This window comes from Leguminivora glycinivorella, chromosome 8, assembly GCF_023078275.1.
Source record: "Leguminivora glycinivorella isolate SPB_JAAS2020 chromosome 8, LegGlyc_1.1, whole genome shotgun sequence".
NCBI lineage: Eukaryota > Metazoa > Arthropoda > Insecta > Lepidoptera > Tortricidae > Leguminivora > Leguminivora glycinivorella.
In genome coordinates this window covers 18517992-18541691 of record NC_062978.1, presented here as the reverse complement: position 1 = coordinate 18541691, position 23700 = coordinate 18517992, and the positions used below count along the sequence as shown (strand labels likewise).

Sequence of the window (23700 nt, the reverse complement as noted above, 5' to 3'; positions counted from 1 at the left end):
TGACACAAGGTAACGTTCACTGGGACGGGACAATTAGCACTAGTAGAGGTTGTTTGCTTCGAGGTGTGTGAGTGTGTGCGCGCCTTCCCTGTGCCTGCACGTCGCGCACACAGCGGACGCGTGCTGTTGAGTGTGCACGCTATCAAGCCACAGATTGACAAATGGTAACATCCACTGGGATAACTAGAACGGGTAGAGAGGAGTTGGGTTTAGCAGAGGGCATGTGCTTTGAAGCTCACGAGGTATTCTAAATGCATGATTTAAGATTTTTATAATGATGATGATAATAGGGAACTTGACTGTAGTTAAAATAAGATATTTTATACCATGCACGAAATAAAGCATCAGATAATTATAAAAAAAAACATGGACAGATGTTATTTTTAAATCCAATTTCTATTTATTAAGTCAGGTAGAAATATATAAAGTAACTGAGTTTACCGTGACGTCAAATTCCATATTAGCAATTCGTTCAAATTCGTTTTGACAGTTCTTAAAAAGAAGCTGATTTGACTAGTAGGAAGCAAGTAGCCTATATAGAAAATAACTTCATATATTTGTGCATACATGGTCCGCACCGAAATTTAAAAAATCTATCAAATAGGTGTTTTGCAGATTGCACTGCTCTGGAGTGTGCCTGATAGTGGGCGACTCGTCTGGGCTGGCCACCGTGCTGGCGGAGCGGCTGGTGCGCCGTGGAGCTCGAGCGCTGCACGTGCGGCTCGACCAGAGAGAGCCTCAGGGCCGACTGCAGTATGTACTGACAAAGACATATGTAACTCCGTATAGACGGATAAAGTCTAAGAAAAAAACTTACCTCAAAGACATAGAGAAAAAGGTGCGGTGGCCTAGATGACGTTACACCTTTGGGGAATGCTCGGCTAGATGGCTCTAATATTAATATTTCACATTTTAACACATATCAAGCTAACAATATATGGGCCAAATTGTCAAAACTGTGGTTCAAAAGTTTTTAGAGGCTGTCTAATGCACTGTGATTACAGGTTTTACTTTGACGGTAACTCTCTATAATACTCGATCCTCTTTGGTACGGATTACTCGGGTCTGGAACAAGCGTAGGGGGAGAGTGGCCTGTGCTCAGCAGTAGGCGATAAAAGGCTGATAAGATGGTGATGATGAGTGTGATGGCAATAATAATATTTTAGAGGAATTATTAGCTACTAAATACACGTGACAAGAGGGTTTAAGGGGTTGTTTAAACCTAATCCTACCGACTGCGCCATGTAGTATTTAATGTTAGGAATGGCACAGTTATTATTTAAAAAAATAAAGAGACAATGCTAACACTGAATATCACTACTTTGAAAAAATCTCGTATCTCACACTGCTCCTCAAAGTTAAAACGCAGTAAGTCTATATGCATTGCATACATACTTATTACATTTTTCTTTTCATTGACAGAAGAAGATACAAGTTTTTTTTAAAGTAGTGACGATATAACAACAATTTCCTACAGGTCAGTACAAACATGATGTATGTACATAATATGTACATACCTACGGGTTTTATTTCAGAATGCTTGTATGTGTAACTACGTAAGTAACTCTTTATTCACAGGGAACTGCGGAAATCGGGCGTAAAACTCACGATATCTTCTGAAGATCTTGCACGTTATGATTCCTCATCGAACCTTCTGAAGCAATGTTTAGCCCTGGGTCCCAGTGGAGGGCATATTTGTAGCAATGGCTGAACCACTTACTGACCAGACTAGAAACTTTTACAGAACCCTATTAGCCAATTTGGATGAGAAATCTAGAAAGATGTGCCCTTCTATCAAGTAAGTATTCAGGATTCATAATGTGTTTATATTTTGACCACACAAAGACTGACGACAAAGTTTTATTTTAGCTACAAGATTGCCAGTAATTATTCAGTTCAGGTTCATTCAGTAACGAGTCAAATGTTTTGAGTCAGTCAATGTCTTATAAAGGGTTAAACAATAATTTCTCACCTCACAAACAATTTAACATGTCCAAACGTTACAGGTTCTTTACAGTGATTGGGATCAATAATTCTCCAGGAGATCAAATTTGTGCATCAAGAGCTACGGATGGGTTGCCAGCAATGATGCTTTCCGTTTCGATTGACAGAAAGGTAAACATTTGTACGCTCATTATTCAATCATTTGTACGCTTACTGTGAAGTTATAATCTTCTAAAGTTTCCATAGTATTCCAAGAATGTTTGTGTAATTTTAACAATAAATAATGTTGCATTGCTTCTAAAGCATTTGCTGTTGCTCAAGATTATAGCTTTCAAACCACTCGCTACGCTACAGTTGAGCTATTAGTGTCTGATTATATCGCAGCAAAAAATTTGGCTGGTTAATACTTGTGTAAGAAGGCTCATATCAAAATCCTTTAAATGCAGAAGCTGTAAAATTTTAAATAAATGTAAAAAATAGTTATGCTTACAGAACCCATGCACTTTACCAGCAACTTTTGGTGACATTATTGATGCTATGGAACGAGGTTTGAAAACCATGCAACCTATGGTATTGGCTCGGTACCCACCCAAAGAGACCCTTTCAAAACAAATTGAAAAAATCATTGGTGAGTTGAGAGACGTAACCAAAAAAGTTTTATAAGTCTGTCATATATTTTACTTTAATCACAGATGTACCTTTTCATCATAGTGGATCCTTTACAGTTCAATTGCAATCCATACGAATATTATAAATGGGAAAGTATGTGTGTCTGTTTGTTTGTCCGTCTTTCACGGCAAAACAGAGCGACGAATTGACGTGATTTTTTAAGTGGAGATAGTTAAAAGGACGGAGAGTGACATAGGCTACTTTTTGTCTCTTTCTGACGCGAGCCAAGCCGCGGGCAAGAGCTAGTAATTGATATTTTGTAGATTTTTGCAGATGAACTACAGTGTCTTTTAGGTATGAAACCACCAATATCGGAAACCAATCATTTGTGCTCGAAATTATTAACGTTCAGGGTATGTTGCAGGCGTCAACATCTCGGGAAGTAAATGTAACAGTGAAACTCTGCAAGATTTCGGTGTGACGAGAGACAGAGCTCAAGCATTGGAGCTGTTTTTAAAGAACCAGCATAATATAACAATCTCTGAAGAAGACGTATCATCGCTGACAGTTAAAAAGTAAAAGCACTATTTACTATCAATTTACTGTTTGAATAAGATATTTTGAAAATGCTGTCGTTTTAAGTAGCATTAACTAAATTTAACATTTTATTCCATATGTGTTTTAGGCTGAGAGAAATCGTGGCAAGCCTAGAGGAGTCGGATTACGCACCAATGGAGGGCTTGAGTGCTTTCTTTCCTTTTGTTGACCCTGATGAGCTCGCGGCAGTGGTCGAAATTGTGGGTATGCCCACTCTGACGCAAGCTAGTGACATGGTTAGTACAAAGTATTTATAATCTGAAGGTCCTAGTACAGTAGTACATACAAACCTCTGCCTTAAAAGGTAGAAACTGTTTGTAAACTACAAATCCCTAACTTATTAAGATAGACGTTGGTATTTCATTATCTTTGACAACTGTACCAAAAATATTGGGAGTCCAATGAAGAGTATAAGTATGTAGAGTTGAAAAAATTAAATAAAAAAATTATACACAAAAAAACTTCGGGCTGGTCATCCAAGGCCGCGAACCCATTGAGGAGAAAAAGTCAATAAAATTGTTCTCGCAAAAAAAAAATCTCATCAGAACACAGCACGGTGCCAAATATGCCCTCCCTATTTCTCCCAGGATCTCCACTATTTTGGCTGAATATATTCTGTTTCGCATAATTTTAATGCCATGCTGTTGTTGTAATAAATACTATTACTGTTTAGAGAGACGACGAATTCAACGCGTCCGAAGATTGCCTGTACATAGTGCCCGGAATGCAGGGGCTGTATCATCGGTATAGCGAGTTGTGTGAGCGTCTGAAGCTGCCCGCGGTTGTCCTGCAGCCCGGCCTCGACCGGCCCACGGAGGGGCTCCAGGATATGACGGCCAGATACGTCACGGTATGTGTACATATTGTCCCGGATTTGTAAGTTCACATTTTTGACGCATTTGTTTTGAAGTATGTTGCGATGTGGCTACTTAGACAAATATAAGATTTCTATTAACTTACTGAAATGTCATTTGAATCGAAATGACAGACTCTGCCACAGCACTAGTTTAAAAATTAAAATGAATGATAAAATGACATAATAAGTAAATCCTGCGTGATAAATTAATATCGTAAAATACTCACTAACGAAGATCCGAAAAAATGTAACATTTTTTAGATTATGCGTATAAAGTAAGCGAAATATTGTTTTTAAGTGCTTGATTTTTTTAAATATTATTACAGGATTTTATTTAAAATTTCATTAGGTTGCGCGAGTTTACGTTTTATGGACGCTGTCATATGTCAAAAAGAGGTTCTTACAGCTCTAGGACAATAGTGCCGGGAACAGGGCTATCACAGGTGATCACGCGCGCCTTCAGCCCGGCCTCAACTTCAGGATTAAATAAACGCCCTCGTTGTAAATACAGTATATAATATTCCTCACTTGTAACGAACGCAATCCACTGTTATTGTAACGATGGTAAAACTTAATATCCTAATTATCCTAATGTATCTGTTGTTAATGAACTGCGTTCATTCTTTTCAGATGTTCCTGAAGCAAAACAGTGAAAGTACCAAATTTTATCTACTAGGTCATGAACTAGGCGTACTTTCAGTGTTTGAAATAGCTGCAGCATTGGAAGATCGAGGTATTTTTGTTACTTATTTTTTGCTTGGTTACCAAGGTTCAAAATAGCACTGGAATTTTGAATTATTTCTAATTCTAATTATGATTAATTGTTTGTGGCCAGGTATGACTGGAACAATATTTTGTTTGGGCGGCGGGCCGTACGCGTTCATAAATGAACTGGAGCGGCAGCTGCGTATAGCCTGCGCCGGGCAGAACTCGGAGGCGGCCTTGCAAGATGCCGTAGCGAGTCATATGTGCGCGCTCATGGGGGTCTCGTCGCCAGAGCTCGATGCACAGCTGCGTGAAGCTAGTACGTGGGCAGTTAAGGTGGAAATGAGCGTGCGTGCGCTGCGCGGGCGTGTTACGCACTCTATGGAGTACGCGCGCTTGCTGATGGAGTCAGCGTACTCGCGTGTAACGCAGGCGAAGCGCGCGCGACTTTTACCTCGCCCACTCCGCTCGCGTATAATTCTTCTGCGCTCGTCTGACTCTTCCAGCGCGGACCTACAGCGCTGGTCGCGCCAACCGCTCGCCGTCCACGAACTCCAAGCGCCGTATGCGCACGCTGCCGACGACCTCCGCGTCGCATCCATCATCAATCGCTATCTTGACGAGGACACAACACAATGTTTTGCTAAGAAAACTCTCTGCCATACCTATCTGGTGAATGCATATGCCTATTTCAAAAACAGTTATATACCTACATCTTAGGCATAACTATTATAATTATAACAAAGTTTTCTCTTTCTGTGTAGGTATTTGGAGTTAATAATGATTATGTTATAAACATAAAAAATAAATCTTTGTCTCAGACTGTATTTTTCTTTTAACAGACATTCAACTAATGCTCGGTAACTTGAGATAATAGGCTAGTTTCCTATACTTAAAATAAAATATTTTATGCAGGGCACGAAATAAAGCACCACACATTAGGTGAAAAATATGAATATAAGTCTCATTCAAGACATTCATTTATATAATAAAACACCATTTTAAAATATATTTTTAATCTAACATACATAATTACACACACACTTTTTATTTAAAGGCACACAAAACAATTTACAACAAATCAATAAAATACTTAAAATAAAATATGCAATAAATTTAATATAATTTTTAAGAAAAAAAAAACCGCCTTCCTTTGGGGTTCTGGTGATAAATACTTTCAAATGTTGGATTATGTTATCAATTCGTCTGTATATTTTTTAATGTTTGTTATTCGATATCTCCGTCATTTCTGAACCAATTTTGAAATCTGGATGATTCTGAAGTACTTACAGATGAGAATGATTATCAGAACGGAACTCTAACCAGCGGCGGCTCATTCTTCATCAGCAGTTCTACTGCACCAAATGTCACTGTTCTGGACGTAAGTGCATGCTGTTCTTATAAAAATACCAAAGTCACTATAAGTGTGCCATTCAGATTTGAGGAGTTCCGTTCTGACCATCATCAGCAATTCCACTGCACCAAATATCACTGTTCTGGACGTAAGTGCATGCTGTTCTTATAAAAATACCAAAGTCACTATAAGTGTGCCGTTCAGATTTGAGGAGTTCCATTCTGACCATCATCAGGAGTTCCACTGCACCAAATGTCACTGTTCCGTACGTAAATGCATGCTGTTGCTTTTAAAACACAAAAATCACCATATATATGCCTTTCAGATTTGAGGAGTTCCCTCGATTTCTCCAGGATCCCATCATCAGAACTGGGTTCTGAGAAAAATAGGACCAATCTGTATGCATATACATTCAATCAAAAAAAAAATTTCAAAATCGGTCTAGTAACGACGGAGATATCGAGGAACAAACATTAAAAAAAAAAACATACAGACGACTTGATAACCCCTTCCTTTGAGATTTGGAAGGCGGTTAAAAAAAACATACAGACGACTTGATAACCCCTTCCTTTGAGATTTGGAAGGCGGTTAAAAATAGGTACATAATTGACATAGTTAATGTATCAAGTTACACTAAACTAACTTCCCATCGGATGTCGGTGTGGTCAGGATTAAAGCTCATACATAAATATAAGAAGTTACACGGTACCACAGTATAATAAAGAGTACTATCGTACAGTATGGCCACTCCCGCTCCCCGCTGAAATTGCCGCCATAAATGTGAAATTCTTCTTATTATTTAGGATAATATATTGTAGCCTGAAGTCTGACTTGGCTAGTTTTCATATACAGATACAGAGATATTTTATGTTGTTATAAATAAATTTCAGGACGGACCATTGAACTTGGCCCCCATTTAGATCTCACTTCTTTTTTCGTTGAAGTCAACAACCAAGGCATATAAGTATCATATTATTGAACTTGGCTCTCATTTCACATTTATGTTTTTGATGGGATATCATTACTTTTTGTAGATAAATTACATGCGCTAAATATTGAAACAATAACTAATTCTAAATCTCAGTTAATAACGTAATTAATACGAAAGTCGACTAAACTCTTACCTACTCTTAGTTTAAGCACTAACGAGGGAATATTAGTGTTAAAAAAATTATCAAAATTTACCATTTTCGATTTGTTCCCGTGTTTTTACCTAATTACCTATCTGCATGCCTATCAGAATTTATGTCTATACGATAAAGAAAAGACAATTTTTGGACGTTATTATCTAAATAACCGTTTGAGATGTGTTTATGAGATTTGAAGCACATATGTATCTCGCAAGTCTCAATATATGAGCCAAATTTGACACGTTTATGTGAAATGGTTTTTGAGTTATGAGGGGGTCAAAAGTGGCTCCAAATGGTTCGTGTAATATAACATACGGTGCTGCTCGCCAGTTCTGTTACTTGAACTTGGCTTGACACGCTACCGCGTGTCTAGATACAGTCATCCTGGGCAAATAGAGATAAAAACCTGGAATGGGTATTTGCATCATGATATCTGATCACACGAACTGAATCATGCGATTGAAAATAATAAGTAGTTGATTTTACATACCTACTTACAATTTGAGTTTCTACTTGTCTAGTTAGGTGTCACTTTCATGGTACTTTATGTTCTTTATGTTCACATTAAAAATGGCCAATTATTTCCTTCACCGATTACACGTTTGTGCCTGATTTCTGTTATAAACGCCAAGACTGAGAGAGCCGTACCAGTGGCGAGGACGCTGAAAGCGACAATAAAGTCTCTTAGCGTTAAAGGAGTCTTGAGTAAGTTGTTCTCCCGCGGAGGCGGCGCCGGCTGCGGGGAGCGCGGCAGCCAGTGGATGTTCTTGGCGGCGTGCACGTACCCGTGCTCCGGCAGCCGCATCATCACCGAATTGAACTGCTCCAGCAGCGGAAACCCTCGCTTGAAATATAACCCGTAAATGTTGTTATAAACACTCTCCTTCATCAGATGAACTTTATGTATTTTCTGAGGATTGCTTTGCTGCCACCAAAGATACTGAAAATACATTGCTATTGTGTATTTTCCATTCCTCGACGCCACTTTGTCCAAAGCCATTTCAGCAGTCATACAATTAATTGTATCCATTTTTTCTTCATTCACAATAGACACTGTGCCAGAATTCTTCAAAAACGCTGCTACACCAGGTGGTATACAAGGGGTTAAACCGTGGTCGTACAAAGTATGGTACCGGTTCAATTGCGGGTATCGCAAGGGATATATCGTGAAACTTAGCAGCCTTGTCTGATAAAAACAGTTCATCAAAAAAACAAACCACAGCCAGTGTGTTATTAGAACATTTTTGAAATTTTGTTCTCTCAGAAATAAGTTAAGATTCTGAGTAGCATGCCCGATAAGATTTAGAAACTCCGACATTGTGGCATGTCTTGCTTGATTTGTCCAGATATTTCCAAAATCTGAAAGCAGTACTGCACAAAACACTATTGTCAATAATAACAGAAGCCAAACATTAGCGTTAAACATCAAGTAAACGATTTTCCATCTTTCTACTAATGGTGCTGTGTGCGTCACGGTAACATACATATCTTCATATGCCAAATGATAACACAAGAAGGCAAAGAAATACGCTCGTCTATTGTTCAAACTTAAGCCACCAAACATCAAGTCGAACTCATTCTCGTATAGTTTGCCTACGATGCCAGTGACTGTAAAATTATCTGAAATAGACCCCGTATCTTCTGTCTCAAGTAAACATGTGTAATTCAAGGTTATATTTCTTTTTTCGAAAAGAAGTTCAACTAGTACTCGTTCAACGCCAGCAGATAATGTATATTTCGACTCAGGACTGCAGAAAACTAAAGGAGGATAGTGACGGATTGCGACGTTTAATGTGCAGTTGTCTAAAACAGGTGTATCATATTCGCGTAGTTTGCTAACGACGTCGAATTCACTCACACTTCGGCAATCGCAGAGCTGGACTACGGTTTTGTAGTCTCGACCACAGTGACCTTCCGCATAAGGGTAGTAAGTGTATATTGATGCATAATTGTCCTCGTGCTTAACGATTACAAGTACGTGTATAAAATGATATTCCCATAACGATGCGAATATTGCTGCAAGGTAATCTTCGTGGTCTTCATACACTATAACGATGAATAAAGCTTCAGGTTCGCGATTCCAATCTCTATCTAGAACGTCAAGAATATCCTCAAATTCAATTCCATTATAAACGTGTATTAAGTAAATTTTGGGCAATACTTTGATAGATACATTTACGTCTTTTATGCAGATATTGACATTGTTACTTAAGTGGATTTGCTGAAGTAACCTGTTCGTCATAGCGTCAGTATTAATCACAGTTACTATTGATTTATACTGCGTTTGGGATGTTAAGATGTCTACTATGCATTTATCTATTATATTTTGTGGTCTTTCGTTAACACCAAAGGTTAAATTATTAAAGCTTAACACAATACATACATGTGTCATAGTTATGAAACCAAATAAAAATAATTTGTTGCGTGTTTTGCGTGTAGCCATTGGCGTACGATCGTGCCTGAGTATGCGACAAAAGTGTTCCGTATTTTCTAAATGACAGCCTGAGTAATGATTGAGCTCATTAAGATTCAGTATCTCCTGTATTTCTAGTAGGGTGTTGCTTTTCCGATTTTTATTACATTCATCACAAAACACGACATAGAAGATTTAATCAATTTGATAAATCTTGATGTACTCTATATCATTCCCACGGTCGTGACACCTTTTCAAAACACATAACATCCCTAAGATAATCTTCAAGTAAACATTTCAAGTTAAAGTCCATTATTCGTGATTGGAGTAAGAAATATTGTGAACATGGATATTATATTTCAACATAAGCGCACATATAAGCATAACAATCTCAGAACATTTGGTCACCAGGTATTGAGGTGGTATTTACGTAACTCTAGATCAACACTGGTCACTTCATTGTATGTTCCTAAAACATGGGTAGGTAAAACAAACCACATGAAGTTCCGTACTTTGCTAAGTGCTATTCAATTGTTTTACACACGTTTTTACAACAGATACTCGAGCACATACGTTTTTTATAGTTATTTACCATCGTGATGGGTTCCAAGATAAACACATGAATCGAATTAATCATGAGCACCAAACATGTAGAGCTTGAAATTAATGATGACAAGGATTATTTATATTGGATTTACAATCTTCGTACTAAGAATCGTGCCTCGATTTTTTAGCGCCACCTATTAAAATAAAATAAATAAATAAATAATTGACTGAGTCCCACGTTAAGCTCAAGATGGCTTGTGTTGCAGGCACTCAGACAACGATATATATAATATACAAATACTTATATACATGGAAAACATCCATGACTCAGGAACAAAATATCTGTGCTCATCACACAAATAAATGCCCTTACCGGGATTCGAACCCAGGACCGCGGCGAAGCAGGCAGGGTCACTACGCGCTAGGCCAGACCGATCGTCATTTATCGTCGTTGTTATTAAATACATACTATCCATAACTACACTGATGCCTACAAATTTATTTTTTCAAAATGTGTATTGACGTGATATGATATTAAAATAAAGAAATATGTCATTTGTTCTTATAAACACGCAAAAATATTTGGGGAAAATATGATTTTGGCTACTTCCAGGCTACAAACAGCGCCATCTAGTTTTAAGCCTAAAAAGCCCATACATTTCAGGGGTACACTTTTTTGTATAGGCTTTGTCAGTCCAGTATTATATCGTTCTTGTTGAAGGCAAGTATTTTATGGATCATAAAAGTTGATTGGACGTGACAGCGCACGCTATGCATTTGGCAGCCTATAGCAGGGCAATCAATCTAATACGCATCTAATACGGAAGCAAAGTAAAGCCAGGTATACACGAGAAAACAATGCAGATGGCTGGATGAGATAATTCCTCCTGGTGCCATGTCACGTTTATGGTGTTTTCCAGCCTTGGAAAACTGGTAGAATCTATGCAAATATTAAACTGCCCCGTCACGCGTTGACAGCGTGGCGCGTCTAGATTGTTCGTCCCAATTTGTGGGTGAACTTTACTTCTGACATGGTGCTTCTTTAATATTCTCTGTGATTCTCTGCTTTAACTAGAGTCTGGCAAAAACAATGAGTAGAATTAAAAAGTGGCAACATTGTAGTGTCGTCACTTTCAAATCAATGCGTGTGAAAGAACGAGACGACACTACGATGGTGCCACTTTTTAATTTGTACTCTTTTTTGCCAAGTTAGAAATTGACAAGCTAAATCCTCTTGTCTGTTGACATGCACTGACGTGATCCTGTCTGTCAGTAGGTATATAATATTATGGTTAAGTGAGTCTAAATAGTATTCTTCATCCGTATAAAAGCATGGTTTGCTTTGCTTTGTCCCAATAACCAAAACTAGCGAAGCAAACCATGATGTGAAAACCGAGCGTTCACAAATACAAATCACAATATGCCTCCACAACCGGAACCCAGCGCAAATTCAGGTGAAATGATGTTATGACTCCTTTTTTAAGCAGTGAAGCTGACTGCTAAGTACAAGTTGTGAAGTAAGCACGCTCCTTAACGTATAATATTAGTTGTCTCTCATCCGTATTAATTCACTATTGACGCGACAGTTGTGTTTGCTTCGCCACGAAGCGTTAACGATAGTGATTTTGTAAGGCCCACTATCTTCTCATTGATATGTTCACCTTAGGGCAATAGTAGGCAAAGTATCGACGGCCCGCGGGCGGACTATGGTCCGAAAATTGAATTTTTCCTTCCTTGAAATAATTATGTGAGTCATGCGAAATACATGTTTGATGCAATACTGACACTCCTCTGATATTTCAAAAATGTCTGGCCCCCTGAAATAGTTATTTACTAGAAGCAGTGATACGAGAATAGAATCCTGTACTTGCGAGTTTTTTAACACACGAGAAGTAAAATACATTTGCACCCGAGTGTAACACAAAACTTTTCCCCCCACTATAGCGAGGAAACTACAACGCAAAAAATGCGTTTATCACTGCTTCTAGTAGTTCCACAGGTGGTAAATCATCTTTATTACCTACTTTTATCAATTTTAAAGCAGTTAATTTGACTTATTCAAGGTCAAATTACTTTACCCACTAGTGGATAAAATGCGTTTTTACGCGCTGGTATTAAAGGACAAAACACGTGTTTCCGAGCTAGTGAGGGAAAAAAATAGTTTCCTTACCATTGCCTTTGGGTAGATGAAAACACTTGACTTCATACCTTTATCGGTGCACGAACGAAATGTTCGCTCAGATCTGATCAGAACACTAAGTGATGACTTTAAAGGGCCAGCGATACTTTTTTAGGGTTCCGTAGTCAACTAGGAACCCTTATAGTTTCGCCATGTCTGTCTGTCCGTCCGTCCGTCCGTCCGTCCGCGGATAATCTCAGTAACCGTTAGCACTAGAAAGCTGAAATTTGGTACCAATATGTATATTAATCACGCCAACAAAGTGCAAAAATAAAAAATGGAAAAAAATGTTTTATTAGGGTACCCCCTACATGTAAAGTGGGGCTGATATTTTTTTTCATTCCAACCCCAACGTGTGATATATTGTTGGATAGGTATTTAAAAATGAATAAGGGTTTACTAAGATCGTTTTTTGATAATATTAATATTTTCGGAAATAATCGCTCCTAAAGGAAAAAAAGTGCGTCCCCCCCTCTAACTTTTGAACCATATGTTTAAAAAATATGAAAAAAATCACAAAAGTAGAACTTTATAAGGACTTTCTAGGAAAATTGTTTTGAACTTGATAGGTTCAGTAGTTTTTGAGAAAAATACGGAAAACTACGGAACCCTACACTGAGCATGGCCCGACACGCTCTTGGCCGGTTTTTTGTGAATTAGCACTGTACATTAAGCGAGCCGTAGCACGTCAGCAGACATATTTTAGAAGTAAAAATAAATAAACAAAGTATTATAGGACTTTATTACGCTGATTGATTAAATACCCACGGTAAGCTCAAGAAGGCTAGGAAGTATCAATTTTATTAAGAGATTATTAGTTTTAGTGCCGTGCCACTCTAGTAATCTACCGAGCTCTTGTACTGGAGGCCAAAACTCATTTTGGGTTATCGTGCCAGCCAAGTAAGTAGGTAGTAGTAGTAGTATCACCCCTGCACACGGTCTAAGTGCGTTTTCACATTATCCGATCCGACATCGGATGTCAGACCGATATCCAATACATTACAGGCGCCATCTTGGATTTTTTCCATTGAAATCCTTCCGACATCCGATATCGGATCAGATAATGTGAAAATGGACTAAGGCTCGGCGACGAACTAATAGGTAACTACCTCGCGCTGTCATCGCGTCTCTTTCATTTACACGAGAGTGACTACCGTGTGTTCTAGCTTTTAGTGGGACCAGTGCCTATAACCGCCCATTATGAAAGAAGTCCAAGTCAAGTTTAAAATACGCCTATTATTCCAATAGAGTCAAGAACCGGGTACCGCGCCATCCTCGCTGCGCTCTTCATCGCTCTGCTCGCGGCTGCGTACAAGCTGTACAGATACCTGGAATACAAGAGGAGGTGTCCCAGCATCAGGCCGGAGCTGCGCCGATGGCCGCTGCACGACGAAGACGAAAAACCCAAAAAGCCGTGGTTCTGCTACTTCGTTAGTCTTTTGAGCGGAAAACGTCAGAAGAAATGAGATCTACATTATGTCAGAAGAGATGATAAGACCCACACGACGGCCGACCCACCGTCTGTTTTGGTTATTATAATCTAATCCTTGACTCTAACTGTTAATTACGTCGTGGATCAAATCTTCAACGCTGTCGGCTCACTTGACTATTCTGCAACTTTAAAATAAACTTCTTACCTAGATACATAGATGTTTTTGATTTCACGTAACTTCGCCAGGTCTTAGATATAAAAACATACTATTTTCCTCATCAGAACCTCTTGTGATCTTGTAATAACATAAATAAAAAGCCATGCATACATTACAATTATAAAAACCTTATTTGATGTCATCACATCACTAAGAACTAGGTGTTAAGTAAATCCGTTTTAGGGTTCCGTCCGTGTCAAAAGAAGAACCGCTGTGTACAGTCAACCAATTGGAACCCTAGGCCAATGTAGAACTATGTCATAGCGACTTTATAAATCAGATTGTAAGAAATCTCTTACTGCTTGTCATTTTGACATGGTTGTAGAGTGGCCTAGGGTTCTAATTGGTTGACTGTACACTGTACGCTCTTGTCTGCCTACATGTCAGTTTGTTACATTGCTAAATATCTTTGTTATTAATTACCTACACAATTGATTTTTAAAAAATATTAGGGAGTCCCTCGTTTTTTACCTCTTTTTTATACCTCGTTATACTATACTCGTACTATACCTATTCTCATTGTACTAAATTCATACTTTTAGGGTTCCGTACCTCAAAGAGGAAAAACGGAACCCTTATAGGATCACTCGCGTGTCTGTCTGTCCCTCTGTCACAGCCGATTTCTCCAAAAGTACTGGACCGATTTACTTGAAATTTGGCACACATATGTAAACCTGTGGCCCAAAGACGGACATGTAATTTAATTAAATGAAATTTAATCACAGGGGCCACTTTTGGGGGGTAACATTGAAAATTAAAAATCAAAGTTATTAAAACTATATCGTGTTACATATCAAATGAAAGAGCATTTTATAAGCATTTGAAGTATAATTTTTTTTTTTTTATTTTGGTAATTTAGAAGTAATTTAAGAAAATACGCAAAAAATGACCATTCCCCCCCTTATCTCCGAAATTACTTAGCGTAAAATTTTCAAAAAAATACACGAGATAGCCCTCTACCTGTAGATTACAGGAAAACCTATTAGAAATCTACAGTCAAGCGTAAGTCGGACTTAAGAGAAAAAAACTCAGATTACGAATTTCACTCACTGCCGCTGCAAGTAGTTACTAAACGTCTTAAAATGTTGTAATCGCGTTGGACAGGTATAAAGAAATTAATTTCTGTTTCGTTTGTTATAGAAATTGTAAAAAACAAAAATCATTTTCCAAAATGACTTAAGTTCCTACTAAAAAAGAGGCACTTAAGACCGTTTAGAACTTCACTGACCATAATATTGCCCACATAGGTCCAAAAAAGGTGTATATATACGAAAACAAAAAAATTGTGCCATCGACAACCAAAACCAGAAGTCCATTTTGCTCTATCTCTTATCGTTTCCGAAATATACGCGAAATCTAAGTACGAAATTTAGTGTACGTTGCCATTACATTTCGTCAGGCGCTCATGACCTGTTTGTATGGAAATGTCGAAATCCGACTCGCACTTGACCAATTTTCATAGAAAGTTGTGTTTTATTATAGTTTTGAAGGAAGTTTCTTGTTTTTAACCACCAACGCAAAAACGACGGAGTGTTTTATAATAATTTAAGGTTTGACGCTTGACATGTCTGTCTGTGGCATCATAGCTCCCGAACGAATCAATCGATTTTGACTTTGTTTTTAATGTTTAAGGTGAATTCGTCGACAGTTTTTTTTGTACCACGTAGGTGGGAAACAGGCATACGGTCTGCCTGATGGAAAGCGGTCACTGTAACCTATGGACGCCTGCCACTCAAGGAGTGGCACATGTGCGTTGCCGACTCATTAGAAACTTGTACAAACCTGTACTTAGAAGGGGCCTGGGTGCCGACGACTCAAAGGACAATCTATTGTCCTAATTAGTTCCGTAGGTCCTCCCTCGTTGAGCTCTGGCTGCCTTACTCACCGGCAGGAACACAACAATGAGTAAGGTCTAGTCCTATTTGACCGCAGTCTTTTGTAAAGCGGAGGTACTTCCCCAGTTAGACTCTGCTCTACCTTAGATTATATTCAATTTAGTATTAGAGTTATCAGTCAAGATATTCAAATGCAGCGTCATCTATTATTAGTTTCGACAACTTTTCATGTAACTTTCCATGCCTAAAGGTTCACACAAGTCTCAAGTCGCGTAAATTACTTAGTAAATTTTGCCGAGAGATGGCGCTAAATACAATAATGCTCATTAGAGTACCTATACTTCTAGCCAAAGACATTATATAACTCGCCGTCGCGTCTCATCGCATCGTCTACTTCCATATCGATAAGGTTTGATTTCGTATGCGTCGCATCACCGTCGCGCGACCATCGCGCAACCGTCGCCCACGCAAGCCACGGCGTCAATGGTTCGCATGGAATGGCTTAGCTTTAAATCTCAAAAAGACTCACTTTGTGCATTTTAATCTTTCGGGCCGCATGACCACGCCGTTGATAGTTCATATTAATGGGAAAATACTTGAATAGTGTGGAGCGTTAACAGAGCATTAGTATGAATGTATAGTCCCGTCTGGCAGAAAGCATGAAACTTGGCATGTATATAGCTTATAGGGTTATAAGACAAAATTGAAGTAGAAACACGCCGAGGTGTCAATGTTTCCCCTCCTTCTCCCCACTTTTGTATGCCTGTTTTCAGTTTTTTTATATTTCCATGAAAACCGTAAAAGCTACAACAATAACGTCTAAGAGAAGTATATTCTCTATAAAATTCTCTACAATATTGTCTTTGGAAGTATATAGCTAGAACTTATAATTTTCAAACTATGCTCATTTTCCCTTTGCCATATTCGTGTCACCAATGACCAGTAGGATAAGTAAGGCCAGCGACTTTGCACTTTTGCCTGTGGCGATGCTGCTTGGCAAAATTGTTCCTTGGGTCAAACTGATCCGATTTATCCCAATAGTCATGAAATCGCACGTGACTACTCCCTACAAAGAGAAGGGTAAGGGGCCGGTTCCCTCGATGAAATCTATGCAATACTTCTTCTTGCTCATAGTGTGATGGACCCTGCCGTCTATAATAAATTGCCGCAATATGTGGTTGAAGTACCTAGAGTGTCGAACTTTAAGTATTGCTTAAAAAATTGGCTGGTCGAGCACCCGTTCTACACTTATGACAATTTTTTTATTACCTAATTAGAAAAATATTTTTGTTAATTTTTTATACCTATTTCAATATTACCAGCGCTAAGTAAGGTCTTTGAGAAGCTTATTCTTAATCAACTGTTGTCTCACTTTAACAGAAATAAATTGCTTGACAATAATCAATTTGGTTTTACCAGAGGTCGTTCAACTACTGATGCCGGTGTGGTACTTCTAAAACACATCTTTGACGCCTGGGAAAGAGCTCAAGATGCTGTTGGAATTTTCTGTGATCTATCAAAGGCCTTTGATTGCGTTGATCACGAGAATTTAAAGAGAAAATTGAGCCACTATGGGGTTAAAGCTGCTGCCCTTGACCTTGTTTCATCGTACCTTTCCGACAGAACTCAGCGAGTTGTTATCAATGGGACTCAATCAGCAGGTTCACCGGTAGCACTTGGAGTGCCTCAAGGTTCAATTCTCGGTCCCTTCCTGTTCTTAGTATACATTAATGATCTACCGAAACTAGTGCAAGATAAACATGATATAGTGTTATTTGCTGACGACACTTCTCTTATATTCAAAGTTGACAGAAAGGAAAGCAGCTTCGATAACATCAACGATGCACTGTCTAGCATAACAGACTGGTTTACGGCGAATAACTTACTTCTAAACGCCAAGAAAACCAAGTGCATCAGATTTGCGCTTCCGAACGTTAAGCAGGTAAATAACAGTAAGATCCAAATGAAAGGTGAAACGCTGGAATTTGAAGATCGAACGGTTTTCCTTGGAGTCACTTTGGATTCAAAACTGCAATGGCATGCACATATAGCCACTTTAGCTGGCAAACTTAGTTCTGCAGCTTACGCAGTAAGGCGAATCAGACAACTAACAAACGTAGAGACGGCCAGGCTGGTATACTTTAGCTACTTCCACAGTGTTATGTCATATGGGATCCTGTTATGGGGAAAAGCTGCAGACATTCAGGCTATTTTTGTGCTGCAAAAACGAGCTGTCCGTTCAATCTACGGATTGGGCGGTCGAGCATCTTTAAGAGAAAAATTCAAAGAGGTGAACATCCTTACCGTTGCCTCTCAATACATATACGAAAATATTATGTATGTTCGGAAAAATATCCACGAATTCAAGCTTAACAGTGACATCCATAACTATAACACAAGGAACAAACATAAACTTGCTGTGACCGCCCACCGTCTCCGTAAGGTTGGTACGTCTTTCGTCGGGAACTGTACACGTTTTTATAACAAAGTACCAACCGATATAGTGGATTTGCCATTTGACAAATTTAAGGCACGCATTAAGCGTTTGTTGTTATGTAAGGCGTACTACACTGTAAAGGATTTTATAGATGATAGGGATGCCTTTAAGGTGGTTGCTTGTCAATAGATGAATGAAGTCGTATATATTTTTTCATTTTCTCTGCATTGTGTAATTAAGCATACTAGTGTTCAATTGACGTATGAGAACATATTCTCGTCTGATTATATTGTTTTTATTTAAGTTTAGTTGTGGACACTTGGAGACCTTATACATCTCCAAGATTATGTGTTTAATGTTTAATGTTTATCTTACTTTAATTTTATTGTATAAATCTATATTTCCTTCCATTGTAACATACGAGCACAGAATATAGTGTCTTACAGCTATGTTTTATTATTTGAATATTTAATTTAGCCTGGCAGCTTAAACATGTCATGCACACTTAAAAGTCTTTGCTGCGGTGGCGTCGTTGATCGGGTCGCCACCTTCCCGAATAAAGGTTGAGGGAGGCGATGGCTGAGATATGCGTCATACTCGTGAACGGGTGCCGTCTGTGAAGACCGGTCTGTTTAAGCTTACTGGGGCTGTTATAACTTAGTAACTTTAATTCTAATTTTTATTAAATTAGGACACTTTGTTCGGTTGTCGTTTGTTTCCTTTCTTTTAGTGAATATTTTAAATATATGATTTTGACTCATGGAGACCATATACATCTCTAAGGAGAATTAGATTAAGTAGATATACATTTTATTTTTAGTTGTGACATTTAGAGTCATTTGCACCTCTAAAGTAATTTTAGACTTTATTTTTGATTTGATTTATGTGAATAATTGAATATTATTATTATTATTTATATAATTCAGGCAGGCAGTTGAAAAAACAACTGATATGGCCTGCCTGTATCCTGGTATCTTTTTCTAGGTTTATCTCATAATATTATGTTTGTCTAATTTGTTCTTAAAACTGTTGATGTTGGGTGCTGAGACTACTTCCTCTGGTAGCTTGTTCCAAGGCGTGACTACTCTGTTAGCAAAGAAGTGTCTATGTGGGTTGTTGTTTGACATGCAGAGTTTCTGTAGTTTTAAGTGGTGCCCTCTCAGTCGGGTATTGGTGTCTCTTTTGAGTACAGATTTGAAGTCTTCATAGTGTCATAGTGTCCATTCAGGATTTTATACACTTCAATAAGATCACCTCTATCTCTTCTTTCCTTGAGTGTAGTCAACTTCAGTGCTTCCAGTCTACTTTCGTATGGTAGTCTCTTGATCTGCCTAACTTTTTGTAATTTCAATCTTCTGTCTATTTATTTTCTAAGTATTATTGTTGTATGAATATTATTTTTTTAAATCAAATCTTGACGTGTAAAATGGCGTTACAAATAAATGAGTATGAGTAGTATTAGATTATTTTGACCATTAAAAGTTTGTAACTTTGTACGGAACCCTCGGTGGGCGAGTCCGACTCGCACTTGGCCGGTTTTTTTTCATTACATACACAAAATCGAAAAACGCTGAAAATATGTACCGATAATTTGATGCCGATACAAACTTTTATCCCCTTCTTAAGTACCTCTTGTACACTTCATAAATGCAACCTGATGGAAGTTGGTACGGAACCCTCAGCCTTTGCGCTTTCGAAGTCGCACTCGGCTGGGTTTATTTACGGAAATGACGCTAATACATAAAGTAAAGTAAGGTTATTCTATGGTTATATTTTTTAATATGAATAAAACATATGTTCTTTATGGCAGTGGCAAACAAGGATACGGCTTGCCTAATTATAAATAGCCTATGGACCATACACACCGCTCGCTCTCTCGTTGAGCTCTAGTAACTTTAATCACCGGCAGGAATACACTACAAGTAGGGTTATAATGTTATTTGAGTGTTATATTTACAGTTGCATGATTCAAATACAACTATCACATCCAGTGAAATCGGAAGCGCGTTTGTATCTTATAGTTAAGCTACGTACGAAAAGAAGGTGAATAATTTTGTTGACCTTTCTTTTTGATATATTGCAGAATTGATGACGGGATTTGGAATCCATTGTGCTAGTTTCCGTCCAGGCCCCGTAGCCGAAAAGAAAACGAAACGCCGCGAATGGTAGTCTGGCTCTGTCGCGTTAATACTCAAGAGCGATAGAGATAGGTATCTACGAGCGTTTGGTTTCGTGAGCGTTTCGTAAGCGTTTGTGCATTCGGCTACGCACGCAGCTCTAGTTTCCGTCAACTTGACGAAATTTCCATGTAAACCTTCTTTGCGCACGTATTGCAACTAAACTTTTATATTTTCTATTCCGTGTGCGGATATCGGAAACCTAAAAATTTCGTATTATATTAGCAAATGAGAATAACCCTAAGGATTCAAATTCAGCGCAACTTAATATAACGTCATCTTTATCAACATTGTGCCAATGATATGAGGAAGAAAGAGATGAAACATATTTGTGTTTTATACAATGTATAGAATAATTTTATTTTTGTTTGGAGTGCGCGAAGCAGGGTATGTAAATATCTAAGTTACAACAGAATGGTGGCACTATTTTCCTTATAGTGAATTAAGTGAGGCTGTGTTTCTGTCGTGCGATTTGTTCCGAGTTATAATGTTTAAAATGCCTGGTGTGGTTTATCTGGCTTAATGTCCTGATATTACTGGAGATGGTGACCGCTAATGGGAATTATACTACGCCTCGAGCAGTAAAAGAACGTGAGTCCTTTAAAACCACTTTTGTACAAGTTAAAAAAATGTTCTAGTCTATTATTAAACTTAGAAATTAAATTTTATCATTTCGTCACTACTTTTAAAAAATCTCGTATCTCACGCTGTTCCTCAAAGTTAAAACGCAGTAACTCTATATGCATTCCATACATACTTACTACAATTTTCTTTTCATTGACAGACGAAGATACAAGTTTTTTTAAAAGTAGTGACGATTTGTACGAGTAGGTATGTTTGCTACCTCAACAGTCTGTTACTACTCTACCGATTTAGAAAATTATTATCTCATTTGAGTCATTATTATATTAGTAATTATTCCTGTATATGTAAGTAATTATTTTTCTGCTTTGCCTAAAGGTTGACTAGTAGAGAATGCCTTATGGCATTAAGTTCGCCTTTTGTACTTTAAGGTTTTCTTTTGTGCAGTAAAGGTTAAATATTTAGATAAATAAATTATTTGCTTGCTCTCATCCCATTTTCTTGGGGACATAGCATATATTTATTTTAGCTTATAAATTCTTCAATCTGTTCTAAGGTGAGCTAAACTGCAATGTGGCCCAGCACGAGATAGCACAGTGCAAGTACATCTGTCCGCGCGAAGTCACATGCCAGACCTTCCACCGTTCTACCTGCCCCCCCGAAGTACTTCGCGACTGCCAGTGGCGCTGCGTCTGTGACGTTGGCTTCGTGAGGAACAGACCGGGTGGAGTTTGCATTCCTGAAGAGAAATGCGGTAAGAGCTAAGGCTGGTTTTAGGCTGGTGGTTTTAGGGTCCCCCCCACATCTAGCGTCTCGCGAGCGTAGCGTCGGGCCAACTGTATGGCAAAGCCTGACGCCGCGTCGGCGCGACGTCGACGCAACGTCGATGCGGCGTCTTTTTTCATACAGTTGGCCCGACACTACGGTCGCGAGATGGAGACGCTAGACCCTTAGTGTCACGCGGACCGACCGCGCGGAGCGATCCGCACTGGACTAATATGTGTAAACTTCAGGGAGCGTTTTAAAGTGGCGCGGACGGGTGCACGCGGACGACAACATCAACTTCATACAAATTGGTCGCGAGGACCGCTCCGCCACTTTAAAATGCTCCATGAAGTTAACACATGCCCCGCGCGGTCGGTCCGCGTGACACTAAAACCAGCCTCATACAATACCGCGAACGTATCGCACTCGCAGTTGTTAGCTCATTGAGCAATGAGCATACAGTTGTGGTTGTGTGCATGTATGATGACATGACTCGCATGTACACATACATGGAAATATGCCCGTGTGTTGCACAATAGGGACGTCTATCTACTCGTACAAGTATGTGTGCTTTGTGTTGATTCAAGAACTTGCAACAGGTGTCATTATCCTCCTTGCGTTAAGCTAGGAACATACTACGCTGACGTCCGCCGTCGAGCGACCGCGACCGCGGCCGATCAGTGTGCACGGTCTTCGGGACGTGGCTTCGGCTGACCAAAACATCCAGCGAGCCAGATTTCGATCGGACGTCCATGCGCTCAGGCCACGTCCACGACCGTCGACCGATAGTTTGCATGGTTTTCATTGTCCAGACGGACGTCCGCGTAGTATGTTCCTAGCTTTATCCCGGAATTTTCCACGGCTCATGGGAGCCTGGGATCCGCTTTGACAACTAATCCCAAAATTTGGCGTAGGCACTAGTTTTTACGAAAGCGACTGCCATCTGACCTTCCAACTCGAAGGGTAAACTAGACCCTTATTGGAATATAAACCTTCACCGAAAAGCGACTGGCAAATTTCAAATGACATTTCGCACATAAATTCCGAAAAACTCATTGGTGCAATGGCTCAATGAAAATGTTCCTCGTTACGGAGCGAAACATGTCGAGCGAGTTACCCGATTTTACATGTTTAATAGTGGAATTCTATAGGTGCATACCTACATTTTTTATTGGTTTTGACGAATTATTTTAGAGTACCAATTTTTTTTTTCCCCTACTTGACTTCAGCCTATGCAAATAAAATTGAAATACGTGCTTTTCTTTCAGACAAGTGCTCAAAATTCACCGAATACTTCGAGTGTGAAAGAGACAACAGTAAGGATTGCGAGGGAAAATGCCATTGCCTTCCTCATCTTGTGAGGAACAAGGACGGAGAATGTGTTAACGAGGCAGCTGTGTCTTCAACTTTTTAATATCTACAGAATTACCTTTTAGGACGTACGATTATCAAGGTTTTTTTTACCACGTTGAAGGTATGTCCTAAAGAAAAAAAAATTGAATGTATTTTCAGATAGAAATAGAAAGTAAAAATTCATAAAACTGGCATTTAAAATGAGTTTTAACTTTTTTTTAGGGTTCCGTACCTCAAAGAGGAAAAACGGAACCCTTATAGGATCACTCGCGTGTCTGTCTGTCCCTCTGTCACAGCCGATTTCTCCGAAACTACTGGACCGATTTACTTGAAATTTGGCACACGTATGTAAACCTGTGGCCCAAAGACGGACATGTAATTTAATTAAATGAAATTTAATCACAGGGGTCACTTTTGGGGTGTAAAATTGAAAATTAAAAATCAAAGTTATTAAAACTATATTGTGTTACATATCAAATGAAAGAGCATTTTATCAGCATCTGAAATATATTTTTTTTATATTTTTTGTTTTGGTAATTTAGAAGTAATTTAAGAAAATAAGCAAAAAA

At 38.7% G+C, this 23700-nt stretch overlaps 3 protein-coding genes across 3 annotated transcripts in view; all 3 read left to right on the top strand.

Annotated features, from left to right (window-relative positions):
* LOC125228963 (fatty acid synthase-like) overlaps nt 1-2115 on the top strand; it is a 33220-nt gene extending 31105 nt beyond the window's left edge. The window contains exons 29-31 of the mRNA XM_048133698.1: nt 616-753; nt 1579-1798; nt 2007-2115. Coding sequence (XP_047989655.1) covers nt 616-753; nt 1579-1711 — 271 coding nt within the window. The 3' untranslated portion in view covers nt 1712-1798; nt 2007-2115. The remainder of the gene's footprint in view (nt 1-615; nt 754-1578; nt 1799-2006) is intronic.
* A 366-nt stretch (nt 2116-2481) lies between these two features.
* On the top strand, nt 2482-5565 carry LOC125229099. Its single transcript, XM_048133878.1, has 7 exons — nt 2482-2491; nt 2978-3128; nt 3239-3386; nt 3824-4000; nt 4637-4739; nt 4842-5383; nt 5554-5565. The coding sequence occupies exons 1-7, from the start codon at nt 2482-2484 to the stop codon at nt 5563-5565; spliced, it is 1143 nt and encodes a 380-aa protein (XP_047989835.1).
* Nucleotides 5566-20838: 15273 nt separating this feature from the next.
* Nucleotides 20839-23332, top strand: LOC125228962. Its single transcript, XM_048133697.1, has 3 exons — nt 20839-21022; nt 21570-21767; nt 23047-23332. Exons 1-3 carry the CDS (start codon nt 20974-20976, stop codon nt 23190-23192), a joined length of 393 nt encoding a protein of 130 aa, XP_047989654.1. The 5' UTR covers nt 20839-20973; the 3' UTR covers nt 23193-23332.
* Nucleotides 23333-23700: the final 368 nt, after the last annotated feature.